Source organism: Glycine soja, chromosome 4 (assembly GCF_004193775.1).
Source record: "Glycine soja cultivar W05 chromosome 4, ASM419377v2, whole genome shotgun sequence".
In the NCBI taxonomy this organism is placed as follows: domain Eukaryota; kingdom Viridiplantae; phylum Streptophyta; class Magnoliopsida; order Fabales; family Fabaceae; genus Glycine; species Glycine soja.
This window is the reverse complement of record NC_041005.1, coordinates 14,880,544-14,905,594: the sequence shown is the minus strand read 5'-3', so window position 1 is coordinate 14,905,594 and position 25,051 is coordinate 14,880,544. Positions and strand designations below refer to the sequence as shown.

The 25,051-nt window shown below is 36.7% G+C and overlaps 1 protein-coding gene across 1 annotated transcript; it reads left to right on the top strand.

The window, feature by feature from the left end:
• Positions 1-556: 556 nt before the first annotated feature.
• LOC114409405 lies at positions 557-5,650 on the top strand. The gene is made up of 4 exons (XM_028372854.1): positions 557-1,478; positions 3,761-3,816; positions 3,904-4,096; positions 5,014-5,650. Exons 1-4 carry the CDS (start codon positions 825-827, stop codon positions 5,365-5,367), a joined length of 1,257 nt encoding a protein of 418 aa, XP_028228655.1. The 5' UTR covers positions 557-824; the 3' UTR covers positions 5,368-5,650.
• Positions 5,651-25,051: the final 19,401 nt, after the last annotated feature.

The following is a 25,051-nucleotide window of genomic DNA, read 5'->3' as shown; positions in this document are numbered from 1 at the left end:
TTTTAATAGATGATGAGACTAATAAATAAAATGGTTATCAAATTATTAGGATGAAGATAAAGATAAATACATTTGAGTCATTTTAAATTATTTGAATTTATTATCATTAAGTGGTTATGATTTGGCAAAATTAGAGTCATTAGAGGTTAACAAGGAATTTTTGTTTATCATGGATAAAAAAAAACATGGGATTATTTGAATTTATTTTAATTAAGTGGTTCATTTTAAGGCCTTATATTTATCCTAAATTATGGTAGGATTCACCACCAATCAAATATTCTTTGGAATAATTTGAAAAATCAATTGAAAGTTGAGAGACAAATTTCTCCTTTTCTACCCATAAATTACTTAATCACATATTCAAATTTTAAAATTGGATTGAAACAAAAATGAGCTAAAACACCTCTCAACTAGTCTTATTATTTTATGCGATAACACAGCCTTAAAAGTAATCATACGGATAAGAATTATAATTAGATAATAATATAAAATTAAACTATTAGATAATAACCTAATGTTTGATATGATAACACGCCTCTTTAAATAAAAAGATATGGAAGCAACAAAATAGTACGCTGGTTAAATTAGCAAGCAGAGACAAATCCACCCACGTATCTTACTCGACAGCAGCTCCCCCACACATCAAACGACAAAAAGGCACTGTTCCCCTTTTCGTGAGTTCTCAAACTCCACACAACACACTGCTTCTGCTTTTCCTTTCCTTTTCTTTCCTTTCCCCGTACCATCGGTTCGCTGCAGCACACCATTAAAACCACTCCCAACACAACACAGACTCCGAAACGAAACCCGAAACCCTCGTCGCAATGGCGGAGGAGGAAAAGCATCGGCTCCAAGAAGACACCGACAAGCTCTTCTGCTCCTACATAGGCGCGAGCTTCTCGATGTTCCTCGCCATGCTGGCGAACAACTCCGTCCCAGCGCTGCAGGGCAAGGTGCGGTCCCTCTCCCTGCGCGCGGCGGAGGCGGCGGAGGAGCTCCGGCAGATGAAGTCGCGGCGGCAGGAGGACTCGAAGGCGAACGCGCGCGTGGTGGAGATCTTCGCCTCGCACCGGAACGCGTGGCAGGCGGAGGAGAAGCGCCTCCTGCAGCAGATCGACGCCGCGGCGGAGGAGATCGCGTGCCTGCGGGGGCGCGTGGCGGAGCTCGAGGACGCCGCCGCGCACGGGGAGAGGGACGTCGCCGAGAGGGACGAGATGATCGGGTTCATGTCGCGGAGGATCGAGGAGGAGGGATTGGGTGGGAGGGAGAGGGAGCGCTACGGTAAGAAGAGTGAAGAGTGGTTCCAAAAAGTAGAAGATATGGTGGGGTCCACCGCTACGAGTTTGGAAGAAGAAGAAGAGGCTGATGTTATCTATGAAGAACAGCATAGTCAGCATTTCGGGAACAATAATGGCTTTGATTCTAAGTTTATGGCATCTGCTTCTAAGTTCTGGGCTGAGAAAGCCTCACTTTGTCAGGTTTGTGCGAATGTGCTTCACTTTCATTACTACTACCTGTTTTGAGCTGAAATTTTACATAAAGTGTGTATATTCGCTTGTTTTGATTAAATAATTGTCTTTTCTTGTCTTACTTTTGGGCAATGCTTGTTAATCAGCGCATGCATAAGACAAATTGGAAGTTTAGTTTACAAACTGGAAAGTCGAAACTGGAAACAGGTGAAGATGACACTTGCAATTTTTTTAATTTTAATCAAATTTGTTTTTTATTCTTGTGAAATGAGGATAATGATTGCTTTTAATTACTCGAAAATAAATCTTTACATTTGACAATAAATGAGGAATGAGAGTAATTATATGTGGGGACTAAAAAGTGAAAAGGGGATTAAAAAGTTTTTTTAATTTTTTTTTTCTAAAGTGGTTGATGATTGATACTTTATCTGGTGTGAATAAAAAATGGTTTACGGCGAAAAGTTTGGTTCTTTTTCAAGGGATGACCTGGTTTAAGATTCTGGGTCAAGATGTTTCTGCTGGGTTCTAACCCTGTGCACTGTTCTTTTACCGCACCACTTTTTGCTCGATTTTCAAGGTTATGGGCTTTAGGAGGTTCCTGTACGGCAGAACTTTTGCGTTGTTAGACATGACTTTTGTATGAGGAAAAAGGAACGGGGTTTGTAATGGCAACTAGGGGTCCGAGAGGCCTTCTTTTTTCCTTTGGAGTTTAAGATGGAGTTGGTTAGGTTCATAATGTGGTTCCTCATGGTGGAGCCATGGACCATCCAATTGTTATTTGTCTGTTTCTTTCCTTTGCTTGTAGCAATCTGTCCCCTATTGCATGTTATGTTATTCTGCATGTCTGGTCCCACTTTTCTTTCAGCAGGCAATAGTCACCATTCTTGTCCAGTGCTGAAATCTAGGAGCCTCATTCTCTAGGTTATTTATTGTCTGTGCTGGGGACATGATTGCTAATTGCTCAAGCCACTGATATTTTTGTTGGTTGATGCATGTTTGGATTATTATTGTTTGCATACCCCAAACTATCGTTTGGACTTGAGAGTGTAAATTGAGTTTCATCCACAAATAACTTGTTTAGCAAAATTATGATCGAGTTGTTTGCAGTTTGCACTTGCATTTGGGTTCCAAACTCTTGTGTGAGCACAAGTGGAAAAATGTAACCTTTATTTGTTGGGGCAAACCATAGTTTGCAAATGATAATCTAAACACTCCCTTACTATGTATTGATTGAGATAGAAAAACATCTTGTTCTTTGCTACCACAACCACCAGTTGGCAATCACATGTTTTTGTAAATAAATAGTGGTTGACTTTTTTTTTGGTGAAGTAAAGAGTGGTTGATTGAACCAAGAAAACATACAATTCAGAATAAGAATATTCTTAAAAGCATCCACTAGGGAGAAATTAGTTGGTCCTTTTGTTTTAGGTTTTAGACATTGTTAGAATTGGTTTTGAAAGAATTGATGTTAACAAAATGAAATTTGGGTTAGGAAATGATATTTTGAAAGTGAGTTTAAAATAATTGATTTTGTTTAGATGATAAAGTGAAATCACTTATGAAGATTTGTGTTTTATGGGTTCTACTTCCAGAATTAATTCTTATCAATGAAAAAAATCCAAGAGTTTTATCTTTGCTTAAAACAAATTCTATTCACCTTAGAATTTATTTTGAAAACATAAAAAAAAATACCCTAACAATCTAATTTACTGTATAACTTAATTTTTTCTCCCCCCAAAACGTGAAGTCTCATGTTTCCAAACGTGCTAATAATTGGTGCTCTAGGTGTTTTCTGCAGTCAATTTGATTTTTCCCCCTCATAGTATCTTGTGCATAACATGAGTATTGAGTAGTTATATGTTTAGTCACTCCTTGTTCTCTTGATAAAATTGTCCCTTGAACACTATTGTTTGGTTGTTTGTTTCTAAAAGATGGTTTTATTGAGTATTATCAGCCAATAAATAAATCACATGGGATGGCTTAAGCAAACTTGGTATTTATTAAAATCCATTGATCACCCTTCAACTATTTGACATTTCAGATAAGTGATCATCTTCAATCTGAATTCTTACTTTTGGAAGGTATTAAAGAACCACTCTACCTAAAATTTTATAAGACACCAGGGATGGAGACTTTTGTTTCAAAAAGTAATGTTAAGACCTAAGGTCATTTGACTTCACATAACAGTATTTATTCCACTTTAAATAGAAACCATTATGTTGTTTGCATTTCTCAGTGTAATTTACTTGGCAACTTATAATAGGCGACTATGGATGTGTATACTCTTGCAGGATGTACAGTATGAATCCCTTGAATCAATGTATAATACAAAGCATTTTGTTGCAAGGTAAATAATTGATAGTCTAAATGTAGATAACTTCTATAGCATTTGGAATTAATCCCCAACTAAAAGAAGGGTCATTTTTTTCCTCAGAAGGGAGTCTCCCTGGAAGGTTGATGGTGATTCTGCTGGAGTTTCCTCTAAACTTAAATTACTTGAACAGGACTTACTAAATCTGGAGAAGATTGGTAAGAATGATCCATCCAAGGTGCCATCCTTGATTAAGAAGCAGGCAAAGAGATATCAAGCAATTTCAGAAAAAATTGATGATTTATGCAGAAGAATAGTAAGTAACTCATGTTTTATTGCTTTTTTTGTTTTAGGTTTTGCTATGTTGCAAATTGTAATTAATCTATAAATTGGAATCATAATGATCATTTTTCACTTTTGCTTATAATACTTAAACATCATCTAATGATTTTAAAGACACCCATGGACCCACCTGTATATTTTGAAATTTGTCTTTTGATGTCAGCTGATATGTAAATTGCATGATGTCAACTGCTGCCTTGCAGTAAATTTCATTTGTACTTTCTGTCAGTTGGTCTCTCCTATAAAACTCTATTGAGAACATTGAATCATCGTGATGCTCTGATAATAAATTCTCTGATAGGTCAATCTGCTAATATAATTTTTCATTGGTCCCAAGCTGATGGTTGTGTGCGTGAATACCATATTTATTCCGTGTGTTATATACTTGGATAAACCAAAGGTGATTATCTGTAGGGTGGAACAAACTCAGTGCCAACTGATTATATATTTTTTATTTTTGTGTGCCTATCAACTGTTTCGTCCCAGAAGATGAAAATGATAGCTTGCATTATTTATTGTACTGTGCACGTAATTAAGGCAAACAATGGAATTACAATTTTGTGCTTCATGCAAGCATGATGCACAACATTATGGATAAGGATTGTAAGAGACACCAAAAATCTCATATTAGTATATTGTTTCAATTTTGTATTTCATGCAAGCATGATTCACAACATTAATCTGTTTTGAAGAGTTAACTTTGAAGTTTACATTAGGTAGAGGCACCAGCTACTATGCGTGTATTTTCTTCCAAAACAACATGCTCACAGCAAGCCTGCTTCTGCTGATATAATCCTTCATTGCTTCATTTAGTTAAAGTTGGACCATTTTCCCTGTCACATAAAGTTTCATGGTTTCATTTTTGGGCGTGATATCTTTCTTTTTGAGCAGGCTAATGATCCTTGCGAACCCTCCCTCAGTACAGAATTTCGAACGCAAACTCAAACGGAGTTTTTACTGGAAGCATTTCGGCTTCAACTGGGAGCATCTGAAACTGGACAGAAGCTAATGGCACTGCAAACTGAAATTGGGAAGAGCCATTATATTTATAGGGATGAGTTAAGCGAGACTACACTGACCACAAGACGGTCTTTCGACTCTATTAGGAACAACTTCAAAGAAATCCAGCGAAATCTGGAGATATGGTTGGCCAGAATTATTGGCGATCTTGAGGGGATTCTTGCGAGGGAAGGTGCATCTCGTGTAAGAGAATATTACATTTCTAGATATCCTTTTGTTCAATAGAATATGAGAGACTGGTGGTAGCTAGCTGTAGGAAAAGCCTCACCTCTCAAGCTAACAAGTTATCTCTTGTGGGTATGTATATTCTTTCAACTCATAAAAGTGGTAGTTGGATATCCCTCTGAAATTAAATCATACCAGTGCTTCTTATGTTGGCATATTCTTGAATATGTTTTTGTTCCCTTCACCCACGTGGACATCCATCTTAAATGCATTTGTCCATTTGCTGATGGAACCACTCATTTGTGACAGCAAAAAAAACAAGAATAACGGTTAAGATGCATTATATCACTAATCACAAAGAAACACACATTCCCATATCCATTTTCCTTTTCAGTTTGTCTTATGTCTCGTGGAGGACTGTTGCCGCTTCTTCCATTTTTCTGTTTGTCTTCTTATGTCTTATATTGTCTTAATGGCAAGGATTAGAAATTATAATACAGTTCCTCGTCAAGAGATCAATGAGATGTATTGAATTAATTAATTAATTAATTAATTAATTAATATCTGGAAATATCGTCCAGTTGTTTTTTATGGATAACATGGAACTCGTCATGAATTATTATTTGATATCTTGTTTTTTAATTGCTAAATGACCCTCAAGGTTATTTTGTTGACTACCTCATTTATACTCGCATATTTTTCATGTTTAATAATGAACTTTACAAGAATTGAAATGATTTTTAATGGAATTTTTTGCAATTATAAAATTTAAAATGCCATTAAAATTAAATTCTAACCCATTTATGATATACATGTGATTGTTTTTTTTTGGGTTCCGGATGAAAAGGTAGTGAAATCATTTTTAAATTTTAGCTACTAAAGCAATCATATTTTTTCTTTATATAATTTATTTAAATGATGGTAGTCAAGGATTTCTATTTGAAGTTTAACAAATCTCAAGAGATTTTACTTGATTATACGGCATTTAGTTTCATGGAAAACTTGTTGAAATTTCCACTAGAGAATATGGTTGGGTCAAAATTTTATATCCGTTAGATCTACTGGGATTAAAATCAATGATTAATATAAGTATGAACTACAATGAAAATGCCTAAACAAGATAAAATTAAAAAAAAATATTTTTCCTTTTTTTTCTCTCACCGAAATTTTTCTCACATTCTGCAACCACCCCTCTCTCTCCGACCCCATTCCGTCATCACCACCACAAAACTCTTAGCCGCAACCTGAAAGATTATCGTCGTCGTCATTGTAGAAGAATCACTCGCTCCTGACATCCTCAATATCAAAATTAGACCACCTACACGGGGTCGTTTTCAAATTCGATGGCGATTCTTGTTTTTTTTTACCTTGGATTTGATTATTTCTCTCAAACACACATTTTTTAGTAGTCACAAAACATAACCTTAGATCTGGAAAAAAACTTAGATCTAGAATGCAACCTCGACATTTAATGCGTTTGTAGAGGAATTATTTGTCGTCGAGCTTAATGCGAGAAGGGAACCACGACGATTTCCATGCTTGAGACAATGACTGGATGTAGACTTCGACGATGAGTCTTGGCAAAAAAGATGATGAGATGCCATCATTGGCATTTACGATGTTCTTTGCCCCGACAAAAAGAAAAAAAAAAACTAATTTGATCAAATGTGTGCACTTACACGATAGTCCTCGCTTTTTTTTTTTGGTTTCACATGATGTGTAACGAGTTTGAGTTATGCACTCTAGATCTCGTCATGATGTAATAGCTATGGTGGGAGAGAAGGGACAATGGAGGATATGAAGATTGAGCGGAGAGAGAGAAGGGGAACAATTAGGTATAAATTAGAAAAGAGAAAAAAAAAGAAGAAAAAAATAAAAATCCATCAATTTAAAATTAAATAAATTTAAGGATATCCAAACTTGTTTTCCACATTGGGAGACTTATTATTGACACTTTCCCACACTAGCCTTGGTGGCTAATACACACCTAAGTTGAGCTTTTCTATAATTTATTTTCTTGTGTGCCACATGGCACATGGAAGGGAATCGTTGAATTTTATTTGTGCCAAGAAGCCTGTTTTATTTAAACTACATATGATTTTATGCATCTACATGATAATGACTTTGGACGGCTTACACCTTTGCTTATTTGTGAAGTTATAATATCTGTGTCATTCATGTAATTAATTAGTATGTATTCAATTTACGTGGATACGGACATTATGTATAGGAAAATGTTTGATAATTATATGTTATATGTTATCCTATATTTAGAGAAAAAAATATTAATATGATGATATGATTTTTTTTATTTGTGATAATATGATTTATGATATAATAAAAAGAGAGAAAAAATAAAAAATATTAATGAGATGATAAAATGAAGAGTGATTTATGGATATGACCTCTATTGATATCTATTTCAGAGATAGTCTATAATTGTATTTATGTTTTGTCCGATTGAACTTAAATTTTTCAGATCTCATTAATTAATATACTATAAGAAATTTCACTAGTAAAATTTTCGTTCAATTTAAAACCAATAAAAAAAAAAAGTTTTAATGCAGGTGATTTAACCAGGCACCAAATTTATACACTTCAGAAGTATGGTTATTAAAATTTAAAACTAAGGCGGAAGAAAAAGATATCACCCTTATCCTCATTGCTTTTCGGTTTTTGTTTGTTTGTTTTTGTTCACTTGCATGTCTTACGTACGACTGTATTTATTCACATCTGCACCAGTCTTGAGTCTTGACCAAATCAAGAAAAAGGCAAAAACCTCAATCAGAAGGCAATAAATAATAGCGAAGCTCTTACATTCACCGTCAAATGAATTAACATATGACTCCATCGTTTTCGGCCGGCTTTGTCACCTTCTTAAAGCTCAATTCAGATCACTGCTACCATTTCTTCTTTCTGGAATCACTTAATCCATGGGTGACAATGATGGTCATGATCCCTTATCAAGCAACCTTGTTATCCTCCTCATTGCCGTGCCGCAGCTTTCGTTGTCTCAATCTACCATGTCATAGCTATGTGCTGGTTCAACCAGCGCATCGCAAACCGAAACCCACAACAACAACGGCCACCACAGACAGAGGGCACTTCCTTGGTGTCGGTGGCGCACATGATTCCAACCCACACATATCACAAGAAGAAAATTGATCGTGCGGTTCAAGCCGACCCAATAGTAAGTGAAACTTTAAACAAATTTTAAGAGAAACTCTTTTACTTAAAACTAGTTGGATACCGGTAGGTTCACATGGGTTACGTTTATCTCTACATATATATGTCTGAGAGTTGGATGCCAAGTCCTTTTGCTAATATATGTAACTTTCTACTTTTATAAAAATTAATAAAAAATATTTTTTGTTGGTGAGTTTTTTTTATTCACCTAATATATAGACATATGTCGGACTCGAATCAAGTCTTTTATGACCATTGTCATAGGACAATTATCATAGGAACTAAGGACTCTGGTTGGTGAGTTTAAAACTTAAACTTCAGTAGCCTTATATGATAGACAAAGCTAGACATAGGAAGCCCAAAACCAGAGGCCCAAGAGGAAGAATACACCTCCTCAGCATTTCCACGATTATGTTTAGCTTTTGGCGCTCAAAAAATGTTGTTAGTATTCTGTTAGTAAGATTTGCAAATCCCAATCGTGCTTGCCATTTATTGTTGTTGGCAGCAATTCCGTTATTTGTTTGTTATCTGCTTTTTCTTGTATGTTTGTACCCTGCACGTGCCTATATATAGCTATTGCACTGTAGGAGGAATAACAAGAAAAATATCTAGCTCTGTCTCTTTCTCTCTCTCTCTCTCTATTGCCCTTCCCAACAATTGGTGTTCTTGTTGAGCTTCCATGGCGGAATCAATGCGCTCCAAGTCCAACCTCAATCGACTAGAAGATGCCATAGCCAAACTCACCACCATCCAGTTGTCGATGTCCACCAAATTAGACGACCTCTTCCAGAAGCTGGCGGTTATGGAATCCACCCAACATTCAACAATTTCTTCTTTGATGCATTCTCCCTTTCCTTCTCCGCCTGTTCCACCATACCGAATGAATCTCGAAGTCCCACGCTTCGATGGGTTTGATCTTGTCGGGTGGCTCTTTAAAATAAACTCGTTCTTCGACTACCATGCCACGCCGAAAAATGAACGGTTGACGATCGCTTCGTTTTACATGGATGGTCCTGCACTTGCATGGTATCAATGGATGACATGAAATGGACAAATCACTTCTTGGACTGGCCTCTTGGAGGCTTTGGAGGCTCGATTTGCATCCTCTCATTATGAAGATCCTACAGGTTCTTTGTTCAAGCTCACCCAGTAAGGGTTTGTCAATGACTATCTCTCGAAGTTTGAAGCCTTGGCTAAGTGAATCATAGGCCTTCCTCCCCCTTTTTTGTTGAGTTATTTTATTTCTGGTCTGTCTCCAGAGATCAGACACGAAGTTCAAGCTCTCCAACCTCTCTCAATGATTCAAGCTGCAACTCTAGCTCGCCTCCAAGAAGAGAAGCTTCATGACTAACGCTGGCCATTTCGGCCTCGTTCCTACAACCAAAGTTCCTTTGTTCCTCGCACCACTCAGACAAACCCCTCGCCAACCCCACCCTAACTTCCACCTCCACCCTTACTTCCTACGCCACCTAAACCACCAATACCTTTCAAACGCTTGTCCTTAGAGGAATTAGCCATGCACCGAGAGAAAGGGTCATGCTTTAACTGTGACGAGAAGTTTAGTCGCAGACATCAATGCTCTTCCAAGCTATTACTATTAATAGCTGATGACAACGAAGTAGCTCAGAAGGATATTGCGCCAGATGAGACATTTTCAGTGACAAAGGAGCAAGATGACCAATCTCAAGCCTAAATTAACTTTCATGCCATTTTTGGACATTTGGCTCCGGAGACACTACGACTGGTGGGTTGTGTCTCCAATAAGAAGGTGCTTATCTTGATTAATGGGGGTAGCACCCATAACTTCATCCAAGAACATTTGGTAGCCACTCTAGGTTTACGCGCGCAACCTACTCAGCCTTTACGAGTGATGGTTGGTAATGGTGATGAGATTGATTGCTTGGAAGTTTGCGGGGATGTCTTGGTCCAAGTTCAGGGGCATAAATTCATAGTTTATTTTCATGTTTTACCATTTTGCGGTGCAGACCTGGTCCTAGGTGTTCAATGGCTTAAGTCACTGGGTCCGGTTTTGATGGATTATATTGACTTGACTATGAAGTTCATGCACCATGTTGAATCAAATGGCCTCAGAATAATTAAGAAGGGAGGGTTGAATTAATTATTAATGTGTCTTGACTAATTAAAATTTATCCTTCTTAATATTACTAGATTCAATTAGGCTTTACTACTAAGTTATGAGAAAGTAAAGAACATAAACAATAACTTAGACAAAAGTAAAGCAGAAATAAAAAGTGCACAGTGGAAAAGTAAAGAGTGTAGGGAAAAAGAAAGTAAACACAAGATTTATATTGGTTCGGCCACAACCCATGCCTACGTCCAGTCCCCAAGCAACCCACGGTTCTTGAGATTTCCAATAACCTTGTAAAATCCTTTACAAGCAAAGAGCCACAAAGGATGTACCCTCCCTTGTTCTCTTTGAACAACCAAGTAGATGTACCCTGATGTGCCATTATTTTCTCCTATTTCTTAACCCTTTTTACACCATTTTAAGTACTAATTAATCTTAATTGTCAAATTAATTAGGCAGTTTTATTATTTGGACCCATTCAGCTAATTTGATGTTTTTAATCTAATTTCAGGAATTAATGAAGCATTGAGCTTGAATCCAGAATTGGACTTGGACTTGAAGAAGACAGACTATTTTATTCTACAAAATTTTATCTTATCTAGACTTTATCTTATTTAGATATTATTTAGATTTGATCTCATCTAGATATTATTTCATCTAGATCTTATCTTATCTTATCTTATCTAGATTTTATTTTATTTTATTTATGGGCTTGGATTTAAAATAGATTTGTAAGCTTTGGGGCTGGAAAACTATATAACAGCACCAAGGTTCTAGTTTAGGCTTCTCTCCTCCCTTCTATTCTCTCTCTCCTGTTTTCGTTTTTAGTTTTAGGCCTCTATTCTCTTTCTCCTTTTTTTTCGTTTTTGCAATTCCAATTATGACTTTTCATTTTAGCAATAAAATTTCGTTCTTCAATCTATAATTTCGTTCTCTATTGATTAATGAAAGGCTAAGTCCCCAGCGTTTTTTTCTCTTGAGGATCAAGCACAGTTCTCTTTGAGGTTCTATTATTACTGTTAAATTCTGTTCAGTTTTTCCTCTTCACTAATTACTCTGAATTTGTTGCTATTAATTCATGCATGCTTAGTGTGTGATTAATTGTCTCTGCGCTTAATTTACGTTCATGCTTAATGATCATTTACGAGTAATTGGTGTATGTGTTGCTTAATCACATAATGAATGCCTTATGTTAAATTTTGCTTAGTAATTTAATTTAGGGTTGGATTAAGTGGTTGAACTGAATATGGATAAACTCTTGTAACCTAGGATAAGAGACTTGCTTGTGAATCAAGGGGAAGCAACGTGTTTTAATTCTGATATTTTCTAATTCACATCTATTCATTGTTTAATTTACAAAAGCAAACAACCCCCTCCCCATTCGTTACTATTTTCCTACTATCTGTCATGAACATTTGGTGTATCATTGCTCGTTGGGAAATGACCTAGGATCACTTCCTAGTTACTACATTTTAATGTTTATTTGATTCGGGTACGGCCTCGATCATACCCTCTACTTGAAGTGAACCACAAAGGATATACCCTCCCTTGTGTTCACTATTACAACCAAGAAGCTACCTGCTTCTTACACAGAATTCTCAGATGGTTAGTTTTTTGAATTCAGTGTTTGGGCAAAGAATTCTCAGACGGTTAGTTCTTTGAATTCTTTGTTTGGGGAATCAAAAGAATTCTCAAATGGTTAGTTCTTTGAATTCTTTTGGCAAGAGGGAGAAGGAATGAATCAAAAGAATTTTCAGACGGTTAGTTCTTTGAATTCTTATGGTAGGAGAGAGAAGGAATGAAGGAGAAGAAAATAGAATAAGCATAAGTTTTTGCCAATAAACTTTTCTTGACAAAACAAGTATTGAACAAAAACTCATAGAAAGATGTTGAGAATAATTGAATTGAAATCATTTATTTGAAATTCGTGTCATGGTCATATATTTATAGCCATTTAATGGCTCTTGAAAAACCAAGTTAAAAGTTGTGACTCTTGGTAATTTCTTCAAAACTAGTCACTTTAAAAGTTGACTCTCTTGAAAGCTAGTCACTTTAAAAGTTGTGACTCTTGAAAAAACCTTCAGAAACTAGTCACTTTAAAAATTGTGACTTTTGACAATATATTTTTCAAAATCAGTCACTCGTAATCAATTACCATGGGCATGTAATTGATTACACATCAATAGATGTGACTCTTCATGTTTAAATTTAAAAATCAAAACGTTTAGAAACACTGATAATCGATTACAAATGTTGTGTAATCGCTTACACAGGTTTGAAAATGTTTTATCACAAGTTGTGACTCTTGAAATTTGAAATCCAGCGTTTAAAAACATTGGTAATCGATTACATGCCCATGGTAATCAATTACTACTTTGTAAAACAGTTATAAAATTGTTTGGGCTTCTGGTAATCAATTACTGCCTTCTGGTAATCGATTACCATAGAGTAAAAACTCTGGTAAAATATTTTTCTTTGAAAAATTCTTTTGGACAAATTGTGCTATTCAATCTTTTCTTTTGAAAAAATATTTTTATACTTATCTTGATGCTTTTCTTTGATTCTTGAAACTTGTTTGACTCTTGATTCTTGACTTAAGTCTTTGGCATCATCAAAATAAACTTGGAAAGCTTTGCTTCCACACACCAGGGGCAGGTGATAAAATTACGGGGTGATCGTGACGATGACATTTGTGGGATCAATCACCAGCAACTCCGGCGTATGGTTTAGACATATGGCGTAAGTGCCTTCTTTCACATTCAACTCATGGCCACTGAGCTCCCTTCTAACCAAAATCACCAATCCTCAATACACTCACCAGATATCACCTCCTTACTTCAACGTTATAATAGCCTGTTTCAGACTCTGACTACCTTACCACCACCCCACGATATTACTCACACTATTAACCTCCTTCCAAATTCTGTTTTGGTCAATGTTCGACCATATCGATATCGGTACCTACATTTTCAAAAACTAGAGATTGAGGCTCAGGTTGAAGCAATGTTGTGAAGTGGAATCATCAGACCCAATCAGAGTCCATTCTCATCGCCAGTTCTTTTGGTTAAGAAGCGCGATAGATCATGGCGTTTTTGCATGGACTATAGCGCCTTGAACGCCATTACCATTAAAGATCGCTTTCCTATACCCACAGTCCATAAGTTATTGGATGAACTAGGTGGAGCTTGTTGGTTTACAAAGCTTGACTTGCTGTAGGGTTATCACCAAATTTTAATGTGGGAGGAGGATGTGCACCAGACAACATTCCGAACTCACCAAGGACATTAAGAATTTTGTGTAATTCCCTTTGGCTTTTGTAATGCCCCTTCTTTGTTCTAGGCGATGATGAATGCAACAATCAAACCATATTTGCGTAAATTTATTGTCGTCTTCTTTAACGGCATTATGATTTATAGCAAATCCTTTGAGGATCATCTACTCCATCTTGATCGCACATTTCAACTACTCAAGGAGGGCCAATTCTTCCTTAAACTATCCAAATGTTGTCTCCCTTAACGTCAAATTGAGTATTTGGGACATGTGGTTTCAGAAGCAAGTGTGCAGCCAGTTCACGAGAAGGTCCTAGTAGTTCAGCAATGGCCAAGACCCACTTCCCTTCGAGACCTTCGAGGCTTCTTGGGTCTCAGAAGGTTCTATCAACACTTTATCAAAGGATATGCAACAATTGCAACCCCTTTAATTCATATCCTAACTTTGGAACAATTCGACTGGACATCAGTGGCATATTTCGCTTTCTTGACTTTGAAGGATGCAGTAAGCACCGCACCAGTACTGGGTTTACCGAATTTTTCCTTGCCATTTACCTTGGAGACTGATGCCTTAGGATCAGGAATGGCTGCAGTGCTATCTTAGCAAAATCACTCGATAACATTTTTTAGCAAACAATTCTGCCCTAAGCTTCTTCAAGCTTCAACATATGTTCGTGAGCTATGTGCAATCACTGTTGTGGTAAAAAAAATGGAGGCAGTATTTGCTTGGACATTCCTTCATTATCCTCACTGATAATAGGAGTCTTAAGGAGTTGATGGCTTAAATCATTCAGACCCCAGTGCTATCTTAGATTAATGGGCTATGACTTTACCATCCAATATAGGTCTGCCCATTCAAATTTAGTGGTGGATGTGCTATCTTGCACTTCCAAGGTTTCCAGGGGTATGGTCTTCTCACTGTCGATGCCTCATTTCACATTCTTAGCTGAACTCAAACGTTAATTAGCTGATCACCAAGAGTTCATAGCTCTCCGGTGAGACCTACAGGAACATCCAGATAATCACCCTGATCACACTTACACAGATGGTTTAATTTTGTAGAATGGTTGTATTTGGTTGCCCAGTAACTTGAATATCATCCCACTATTGTTGCATGAATTTCTTTCAACACGCATAGGTGGACATATGGGGATCACCAAGACATTGGCCAGATTGTCGAAAATTTTTACTTGGAGCACTATCAGGAATGATGTTTGTCGATTTTTTGGTCAGTGCCTTAACTATCAACACACCAAATATGAAACCAGAAAACCAATAGGATTACTGGAACCACTTCCAGTTCCTACCAAGCCGTGCAAAGATTTGTCTCTTGACTTCATTGTCCGGTTGCCACCGTATCGAGGACATATGAAAATCTTGGTGGTCGTTGATAGATTCTCGAAAGAAATCCATTTGGGGATTCTTCCAACACAGTATTTCGCCTACCATGTTGCCAATCTTTTCCTGGATATCATTGTAAAACACCATGGAATGCCTAAGAGTTTAGTCTCCGGTAGGGACCCTTTATTTATCAGCAAGTTGTGGCAGGAACTATTCAAACTCTCTAGCATGAAACTACGCATAAGTTCGGCTTACCATCCTCAATCAGATGGCCAAATAGAAGTTATGAATCGTATCATTGAACAATATTTATGAGTTTTTGTTCATAATAAGCCTTCGACGTGGGGAAAGTTTTTACCATGGGTGGAATGGTCTTGTAACACCTCATGGAACACAAGCACGAGAACTTCACCATTTGAAGTTATCTTTGGCAAGAAACCACCAACGATACTTCAGTATATAATGATATCTTCTATAGTTGAAGCAATAGATGCCTTATTGTCCATTGGGAGGCCATGTTTGATAGCCTAGACAGAAAACTGTTAAAAGCTTAAGACAGAATGAAGCACTTTGTTGATAACAATCCTAGAGAGGCAAGCTTTCATGAAGGAGACTGGGTTATGGTTAAGATCTTCTCTTATCGTCAATCTTTAGTGACTGGAACAACCCATACCAAGCGTGCAAAATGCTACTATGGGCCCTTCAAGGTAATAGAACGTATGGGAGTAGTTTCTCACAAACTCCTTTTACTTGAAGGATCTCGTATTCATCTTGTCTTCCATTGTTCACTTCTTAAACCATTCCTTCATGATGCTACAAATGAACCATAACCACTTCTGTTGTTGGCAAAGGACATGGAAAATCGTCCTGTGATCACACCTCTAGCTATTATCAGTACCTATTGGGAGGGTCCCAAGGATGATCCTCGCTTACAAGTGCTTGTTCAATGGGCAGGCCTTCATGTCGATGACACATTCGGGGAAGATTGGGCCTCTTTGAAGGAGATTTATCACCTTGAGGACAAGGTGATTTTCAATGATTCCGAGAGTGACAGACAAAGCAAGACACACGAAGCCCAAAATGAGAGGCCCAAGAGGAAGATTACACCTCCTCAGTGTTTCTACTATTATGTTTAGCTTTTGACGCTCAAAAAATTATGTTTAGTGTTGTCGGCAGCAATTCTGTTATTTTTTTGCTATCTGCATTTTCTTGTCTGTTTGTACCCTGCACGTGCCTATATATAGCTATTGCACTGTAGGAGGAATAAAATGAAAAATATCTAGCTCTTTCTCTTTGAGTCCTTACCTTCTTTTCTCTCTCTCTCTCTCTTTACTGCCTTTCATAACATTATATCTTTGGATCAATCATGGTGTGGTTTCAGGTGATAGTGACAATGATAGCAACACATGTACGGTGTGCTTGGAAGACCGTGAGGAGTTGAGGACGTTGCCAGAGTGCATGCACTCTTTCCACATGCCATGCATTGATATGTAGCTGAGTTTGCATTCGAGTTGCCCTATTTGCCGTAGCAATGCCACACCTTCTCCAGAGGTGCTTCACTCCGACCATGATTTCAATTTTGCATATCATCAGCACCAACACAACATAGATATGTCGACCCAGTTAGTTGTCACACATGTGATGCGACGATGAAATAGTGTTATCTTGTACATTGTGCTGCTATGATGGAGTGGAGATTAATTCTGGGTTTTAAGGAGACATACACAACTGCAAGAAAAAACCTATATGCTTGTTAGTTACTATTTGAGTCATGAGATCAAGTATGGACGACCCTAAGTTGTTTTGCAGTTTGCACATATGTGCCAGCTGGGAAATTAATTATGCTATGCCGAAGAGTGCTATTTCTAGGTAAGTGTAATTTGATACACGTTTTATTATTAGTTAATTTGTTAAATGATTAATTCAAGAATTGACTCGTAAATATGTCATCTTTTAAAGTGTATGTTGAATTTGTAGAAAATATGAGTAAAAATATGTAAAAAAAATTTGTTGCTAATTATTATTATTATTATTATTATTATACCTACATGGGGTACCTTAGTAACTTCCTTACTTCTCTAAATGGAGGGTTGTGTATCAAGAATCTAGTGGCGGCTCTTGTGGGTAAGTGGTTATGGAGATTGTTGAAGGAAGGAGAGAGTTTACGGGGAAGTAAGACTATGTAGGAAGGATGCGGGAATGTCACAATGGTGGAAAGATGTTATGAATATTTGTGAGATAAGAGAGGGGGAAAGGGGGTGGTTTCATAATAATTTGCAAAGGGTGTTAGGCAAGGGGTCTAGAGTTAACTTCTGGCATGATACTTGGGATCATCAACACCCTTTGAGCATTTTATTTGAGAGACTTTTATCCAATTCTTCACAAAAAAGACTCATGTATAGTGGATATGGGTTGGGGTTTGGAGGGAGAAGGAGTGGACACTGCTAAAAAAAGGGCTTTCTACGACGGTCCAAAACAGCATACAAAGACGGTTGTCGATCGTCGTAGAAGCTAACGTTGTTGAAAGTTAACACTTTAAACGACGGGTCAGAACACACCGTCTTAGAAAATAGCCACCTTTCGAAGACGGTGCTATCCATATTGACCGTCATAGAAAGCTTGCTTTCTAAGATGGTGCATATGTAAGCACCGTCGTCGTAGCTCCTTATCTAAAAGTCAACAAACATTAGTTACAATTACAACACAACTGATTTAAAAACCAATTTGAAAGACAACTGAAACATCTAGAGAGTCTTACAGCCAAGACCGTATAGTACTATGTGGACTAAATAACAATCATCATATAGAACTATGTTATCATTACCTACACTACAAGCAACCCTAAAAAGCATGGCTTGTAAAAAAGGTGAGCCAACACTAGGTGATTAGAATCTCCCTGCATAGAAAAACATGACAACTTCAATTTCAAAGTGAAGTGTGCTATAATAATGAAAACTATTATTGGTAAGCCAATTCTTGTATAACCAATCAGAAATCTAGTGTAACTATTTGGTATACAATAGTTAGTGGTAAGCCAATTCCAAAGTGAAGTGCACTCATAATCGTTGTTTAGAAATTATCAGGTGATTTGAAATTAGAACCAAATAAGGCTCATGAGATAATTAATCAAGCCTACTTCAGAAATCTAGTAATAAGGTTCATATGTTGGTGTCCTTTGAATTTCAATATTTAAACTTTATGATGTTGTTGGGTGGCAGTTGTCAAATTTTAGGAAACAAATTTATTGCTAAAGTAGTTATTTTTAGGAAGCAAATTTAGATGTGATGTATAGTAACTATTGGAAATTCTATATGATGGGAGGAAACAAATTAAGTCTACAATTTTCATTGTTCGATAATGATCCCAAACTTTTAAACAAATCAATGTTTTTCATTTACAAGTTACTATAAAAGGACATCAAACTATTATTTATTAAGATTTTGATTTCAAGCTTATGTCCATGTTGTTATCATTAAATAAATGTATACAAAAAATTCAACATGTAAAGGCAAAATTATTTAACAGACAAAGTTTTCTATTTTACTTGTAAGCAAAAATAAGTTTGTTTAAAAGTTATTTGTGATAAAAAAATCTAGTTATAAGTTTGGGCTAATGATATCTAGTTATCTAGTTTTAGCTTAGTCATAATTAGCACAATGAGAGACTTTGTAGCTTTTCTGTTTAAGCTCTTGCTGTAAAAGTTTAGATGTGTGCAAAAACTAAGTGATAAATCTCAATACACAAGAGATTAGTTTTGCTTATTTCCTCTACCTCTTTTACTTTCCATTCTATTTTCCAACACATTCAAACACACCTTTGGAGTACAAAGGTCTATTGACCGTTGATTTAATTTTAAATCTCTCGTAATTTTAATTCATCAAAACTTAAATTTAGCTTTCCAATATTTACTATCTTTAGTAAATTGTAGTGCACACAAAAACACCAAAAGAAATCAGCATTTATTCCAACTACATACATCAAATAACGCATATATAGATGACTAATAATGTGTTAGCCATGACATATGATAACTGCAAGCATGTAATGAAATTTAAGGTCCCACACAAAAAGTTAATCAACTTCTATTTACCACAAATGAGACTTAGGTAGAAGTTCACTTTCAAGCCCGATCCTCGGCAAATCACATAGTCGGCTACACAAATTACAATTCATCCTTTTGTACACAACACTGCAAGACCATGACAAATAGTTAATTAGTGAGATACAACATAAGGCCTTAATTTCTTCTTTTTGAGAAAACAAAACAAGTTTAATGATCAATCCACCTTAGAGTCTTAGACATTATTAAGTGCATTTGCTATTGCTTACTGAATTTTGGAATCATTGGCGAATAGACACACTGCTTGGATTTTCATTTATTACTTCAACATGAAATCTCCTAAACAAAAGCTGGTGCTAACTATTTATAATATCATAGCCAGCACTACTAATTCCATTTGATTTTCATTACAACAGGGTTGTGCAGCTAGTGGAAGTATTGGCAAAGAAGATGTTGCCTTTGTTACACTAGGTGCTTTAGATTATGTCCCACAAACTGGATTCATGTTTGAGGTGGCCAATGGGGATAACAAAGTTTCAGATTGGAAAGAATGTTTGGCCACATTGATGGAGAAAGCAGGTAAAAAACTTTAGTGACTATTGACAGGGAATGGGTGTCCTCCCTATTGAATTGTTGATGTGCATAATGGTCTCAAATGGGTTTGTTCTTCATGAGAGGAAGGAAATCCTTGTGTTTTTCCTTACCTTAAAGTGGTCAAAATTGTTGCTTTCAGCCTATAACCACATATTTTGATAACCATTATTGATTAGAAGGCAAGAAATTCATGGTTTCTCTAATAGTAAGTGCTTTCATCCTATTGGATCCCTTAGCTAGTAGATTTAAGATAAATACATGCTTTCATCTGCCACTGTGAAACTTATCCCAGTCTATATAACATCTAGAGATGCAACTTAAATGAGCTGAAATACAACATGGATAAAAAAAAATCTATCCAGAGATGCAACACAAATGAAAACAAAATTGGGGCAGGGGACCATAAATTCATGTACACTACTGTGTGTATGTTTGGTTTGCTGTCCAAATGTGGTGTGCATTCCAATGGACTTCTAATGAATTATGGTGTATTTTGAGTACTCTTACCAGTTTATCATATTCCAAAATTTTTAAAAAACTACATAGAAATCAAAGACTCAGTCAGAAGCAGAATCCAAAACAAGGATCAAAACAACAATACAAACTCATTTGAGCATTATCTCACATTTAATGTTAAATTAATTTATAAACGGAAGATAGTTACAATATATTTTTTTAACACTTCATGTGGATACAAAAGTGTGCTGATTAATAATGAAAACTTGTGGGGCTAAACCTCAATAAAATAATAACTTAAATCTATTAAACATTCTTTAGAATACAAAGACTTGTGCAAAGATGCAATAAGGCTGCTATGTAAATTTATTAGGCAGTGGGTAAATAAGGAATTTTAATTTTCAGAAATGGACCAATTCCTTGGCCCACCACTTAACATGTTGGTAATACTAGCCCCACCATTGTATTCAAGTTATCCACTGTAAACCAAACCTAGATAGATACAAATAAATTAAATACATCAAAGTTGTTCCCACTTCCTAATAACTAGCCTAGATCTACTCCTTAGAAAATGAGTAGAAAAATACATAGAAGATTCTCAAATGCTAATGTGACTGCTATACTCAACTTAACTAACTCAACACTTTTTTTTCTTTTTTGTTTGAAAAGTCTTGAGAAGATCACATGGTAGACAAGATTGAAGTTGAAAACCACAAAGCTACATAATGTTTGAAAGCCACATGATTCTTTGCATTTCAGAGTTGCAAAGTCAGCTAGTTCATGATATTCAATTTGAAAACCAGAGTGACTCATGATTATCAAATCAAGCTTTCCAATGTAAACATGAAGCCTATGCATAATCTCTAAGGTGATTAAGAAATATAGAATAAATGTGTTAGAAGTAACTAAATTTTTATTTATATAATAACCTGCAATGACTTACATTGATCAAACAGTCACTGTAGCAAGCCAAAAGTGAAGAAACAACATTGACAAGTGAAGAAAAGAACAGAAAAAACAGGCAAATAAGGGAGGAAAGAAGAACATCCTCTTCTCTTTGTTTAACCTTTTGGTTTTTCTAGTTCATAGTCATAGTTGAGCCATGCATTAGTGCCCCCTAACACACATATACTCTAGGGCTAAATTGATTTGGGCAATTTTGTTCTTTCTGTAAGTGAAGGGTCAATGGTAACCTATGGGTTCAAAATAGGGCTAGGTAGGGTTAACCCTTAGGCCAAAACCCACATCGACAACTCTACATAAAAAGAGGCAACATATATGAGAAATAAGAACGCACAAGCAAATGTACCAACTGAGCAACACACACAGCGGTGTAGCCTCACTTTAATAAAATTACATATAAATACCTGGGTACAGCTAGCGACTTGAGCTTGGGTCAACAGACGACTCGAGATGGCACGACGGGAGCTATAGAGATGGCACGACGAGAGCTGGGGTCAACAAACGACTAGAGATGGCATAGCGGAAGCTTCGATCAACACGACAGTGATGAGTGCCACAACGAGGGATTAGAAGATGAAAATGACAGTGATGAGCGCGTGTTTGGAGTGTCGGCAAGTGTATCAATTCACACAAGAAGTATATTAAACGGTAAGACCGAGTATCGTATCCACAGGGAATTTGTTTCACTCAGAAATTATACATTCAGTGAGCAAACATTTGTATAACTGAAAGCTAAGTAAATATCAAGTTGGGATTTTGTTCTAAAATTTATTTAAATACAAACTAAATATCCAAAGTTTGAGAATTAAAAATAGTCAAGTAAAAAGCGTTGGGTCGTTCTACTAAATGTTCCTTGATGTTGTTATGTGTTTTTCTCTATTTAATGATATCCTAGTGTTCTTATGCTGAGAAATTAGCCAAACCAAGATCCCTCTAGTGAATGAGCCTAACTCTCTTTAAACTTCGTCCTTGATCCCTCAATAAACTCAGCCTAAAACAGTTGCATTAAGTCTACAACATAATATGAACTAGATCGATGCACTCCATTCCTAGACAGACAGTTTTCTAGCTTGCTCTACCAAGTTCTAAGGCTTTAAAGCACTTCCCAATGCTAAAAATCCTAACTATACATACAAATGGGTGATCAAGCCACGAGCATGTAAAAATAAGCATAGATAGAAGCAATGAACACAGAACAACAACATTAAATAGATCATGGAAGAATATTACATTAAGGGTTCAACAAAACTTCCCAACCAAGAGGTTTAGCCTTCCATTACACAAAATGAACTATCAATACAAGGAAGAACAAAGTTTAAGAGGAATAAAATGGCTAAGAAGGATTGAGGATGTCTCATTCAACCTCTAGAACCCTAATATCTCTCCTCTAACCTAAACTCTCTTGGTGGCTCAATTTCTGTCACTTCAACTTCTCCCTTGGCTCTTTTTTTTTACTCTCTTTTTTTCTCCTTTCGAATCCCCTTGGCTCTCTTTGTTTTAAAGGCTACTTGGACGTTTCAACTTCTAAAGGCTCGCTTAGCGAGACTAGCTCGCTAAGTGAGAGTAAGTGAATTTTGACTTAGCGAGCTGGGCGCACTAAGCGTGAGAAGAAACAAACGACTTGCTGGGCGAGCTGGCGACGCGCTGGGCGAGCACATCTTTGACTGGTCCTCTTCTAGGGTTTCCCATCACACTAAGCGAGTTGTATGCCTCGCTTAGCGGATGTCACTGGCTAAGCGGATATGCCTCGCTTAGCGAGACACCAGTTACTTGAACCTTCTCTTCTTTTAGCCTAAAATTGAAGTGGTTTCAACGTTAATTCACAAAAATGGGAGCATCTATTGTATAAAATCAAACTAAACATGAAAATATGTATAATTCCTACAAAATGAGCTATAAATTGGAGGTAAAGCGCTAATTTTGTGCACATATTCAATACAAAACTTAGTCGTGAAAAGCGACTAACAAACTCCCCCAAATTTACAGTTTTGCTTGTCCTCAAGCAAAGAAATAACAGTTTACTTGTCCTCAAGTGACAGAATTCACAGTGGTTAACCAAAAATGTGTTTGTTCCAAGACATTCAATCACATGAACATAAGTGGCAAGCAATACTTCAACCAAGAGCCCTTCAAAAAGATATGCAGAACTTCAAAGATATGAACATGATCATTAAGCAACACAAATGAAATAAGCTAACAAGCAAGACATGTATCAAGGAACGTTCATCAAGCCTAATCCTCACAGTCACTGTTTCTCTTATAAGCACAAGTGTTTAAGGTAGTTCTTCAAATCAACAACAACACAAGTCTAAACTTTTGCATTTCATCTCATGTCATACAATCACAAGCACACGATTTGAATCTGAAGGACTTTCTTCGCTTGTAATGAGGCTGGGCTACAAACAATTCATGGTTTTTCTAGGATGGAAAACTTAGGTTCTATGAGGGTATTCATCCTTAGATAACCTCTTTTCCTTTTGTTCCCAGCTTCTATTGAAATGCCACAATCATAGAAGACACTTAGCTTAAGCAATAGCACACATAAACTTTGCTTATTCTTAAAACTATTTTTTTTTTGTTTTAGCAGTTTTTACTTGCTGCTTCTTGATGTAATTTTCTGTGGTTGTTGCTTGTCTTACCACAATCATCATCACCCAATACCTTCCCCCAAATTTGGAACAAATTTGCTTTGAACCATAATGCTCTCCTACAACCTAAAGAAAGGTAGATGGAGATTATAATTCAACATGCTTAGGGTTAAACTCAGTAAATTAGATTTAAGCTCAAAATGGGTGCAAACGATTCATCATTCATGAACAGGGTAAGCTATTTGGCTAAATGGCTAATTCAATCGATCACGGCTTTCATCATTTCCAAATCATGCATTCATTCAGTATTTAGAGATTCATGCAAAAATCGGTACTCGATGCTAGTCGTTCTCTCACGATTAAAGTTCACACAACTCACCGGGTTATGGCTAATGATTACCTTCACTATTTACCTACCAAACAAACTAACAATTTCACTCACGCCCCTAATTCATGTTATTTCTCTTCTAATTACCACATTCTTATTCAAAGCATGTGATTTAACATCGCAATTCACTCAAGTCATGCAATCAACCAAATTCAAAACCAATCACAAACACCATAAATTTAAACCAAAACAAACCATTGTGCATATAAATGTAAATTGTTCAAAAAGCAATTCACTCAAGTCATGCAATCAACCAAATTCAAAACCAATCACAAACACCATAAATTTAAACCAAAACAAACCACTGTGCATATAAATTTAAACCAAAACAAACCAATCACAAACATCCTGTCCCGGTGTAGGGTCGTCATGAGGTGAGGAGAGAGCATCCTGAGCTGGCAATGATGTATCCTGAGCTGGAGTGGGCTAGGGATCCCAAGTGCTCTGTGCTGCTTCCATATCTGTAACGTAATTGGCATCTGCAGTGTCGTCTCCTTTCTTAGTGGCCTCAATCGGTGTGGCAACAGGGGTGTCTTCAAGTGTCTCCTTAACCTCTACCTCAGCCTTTGGCTACGGCTCCTGGGATGTAGGAGCCTCACCTTCCCCCAAAGGAGAAGGATAGACTCCTGGTCAGGCCATCTGGGCCATGAAATCCCCCATGCTAATAATGGGCCAATACTGAGCCAGGTTATGGATACTCTGCATCACCAGGCATAAGCCCTAATGAAGGCTCTACAGCATCGGCACCATGGCGTCTGAGCTTTGAGCGGAGGTGCTGGAGGGTGTTGGAGGTGTAGGAGTGGGAGCTGG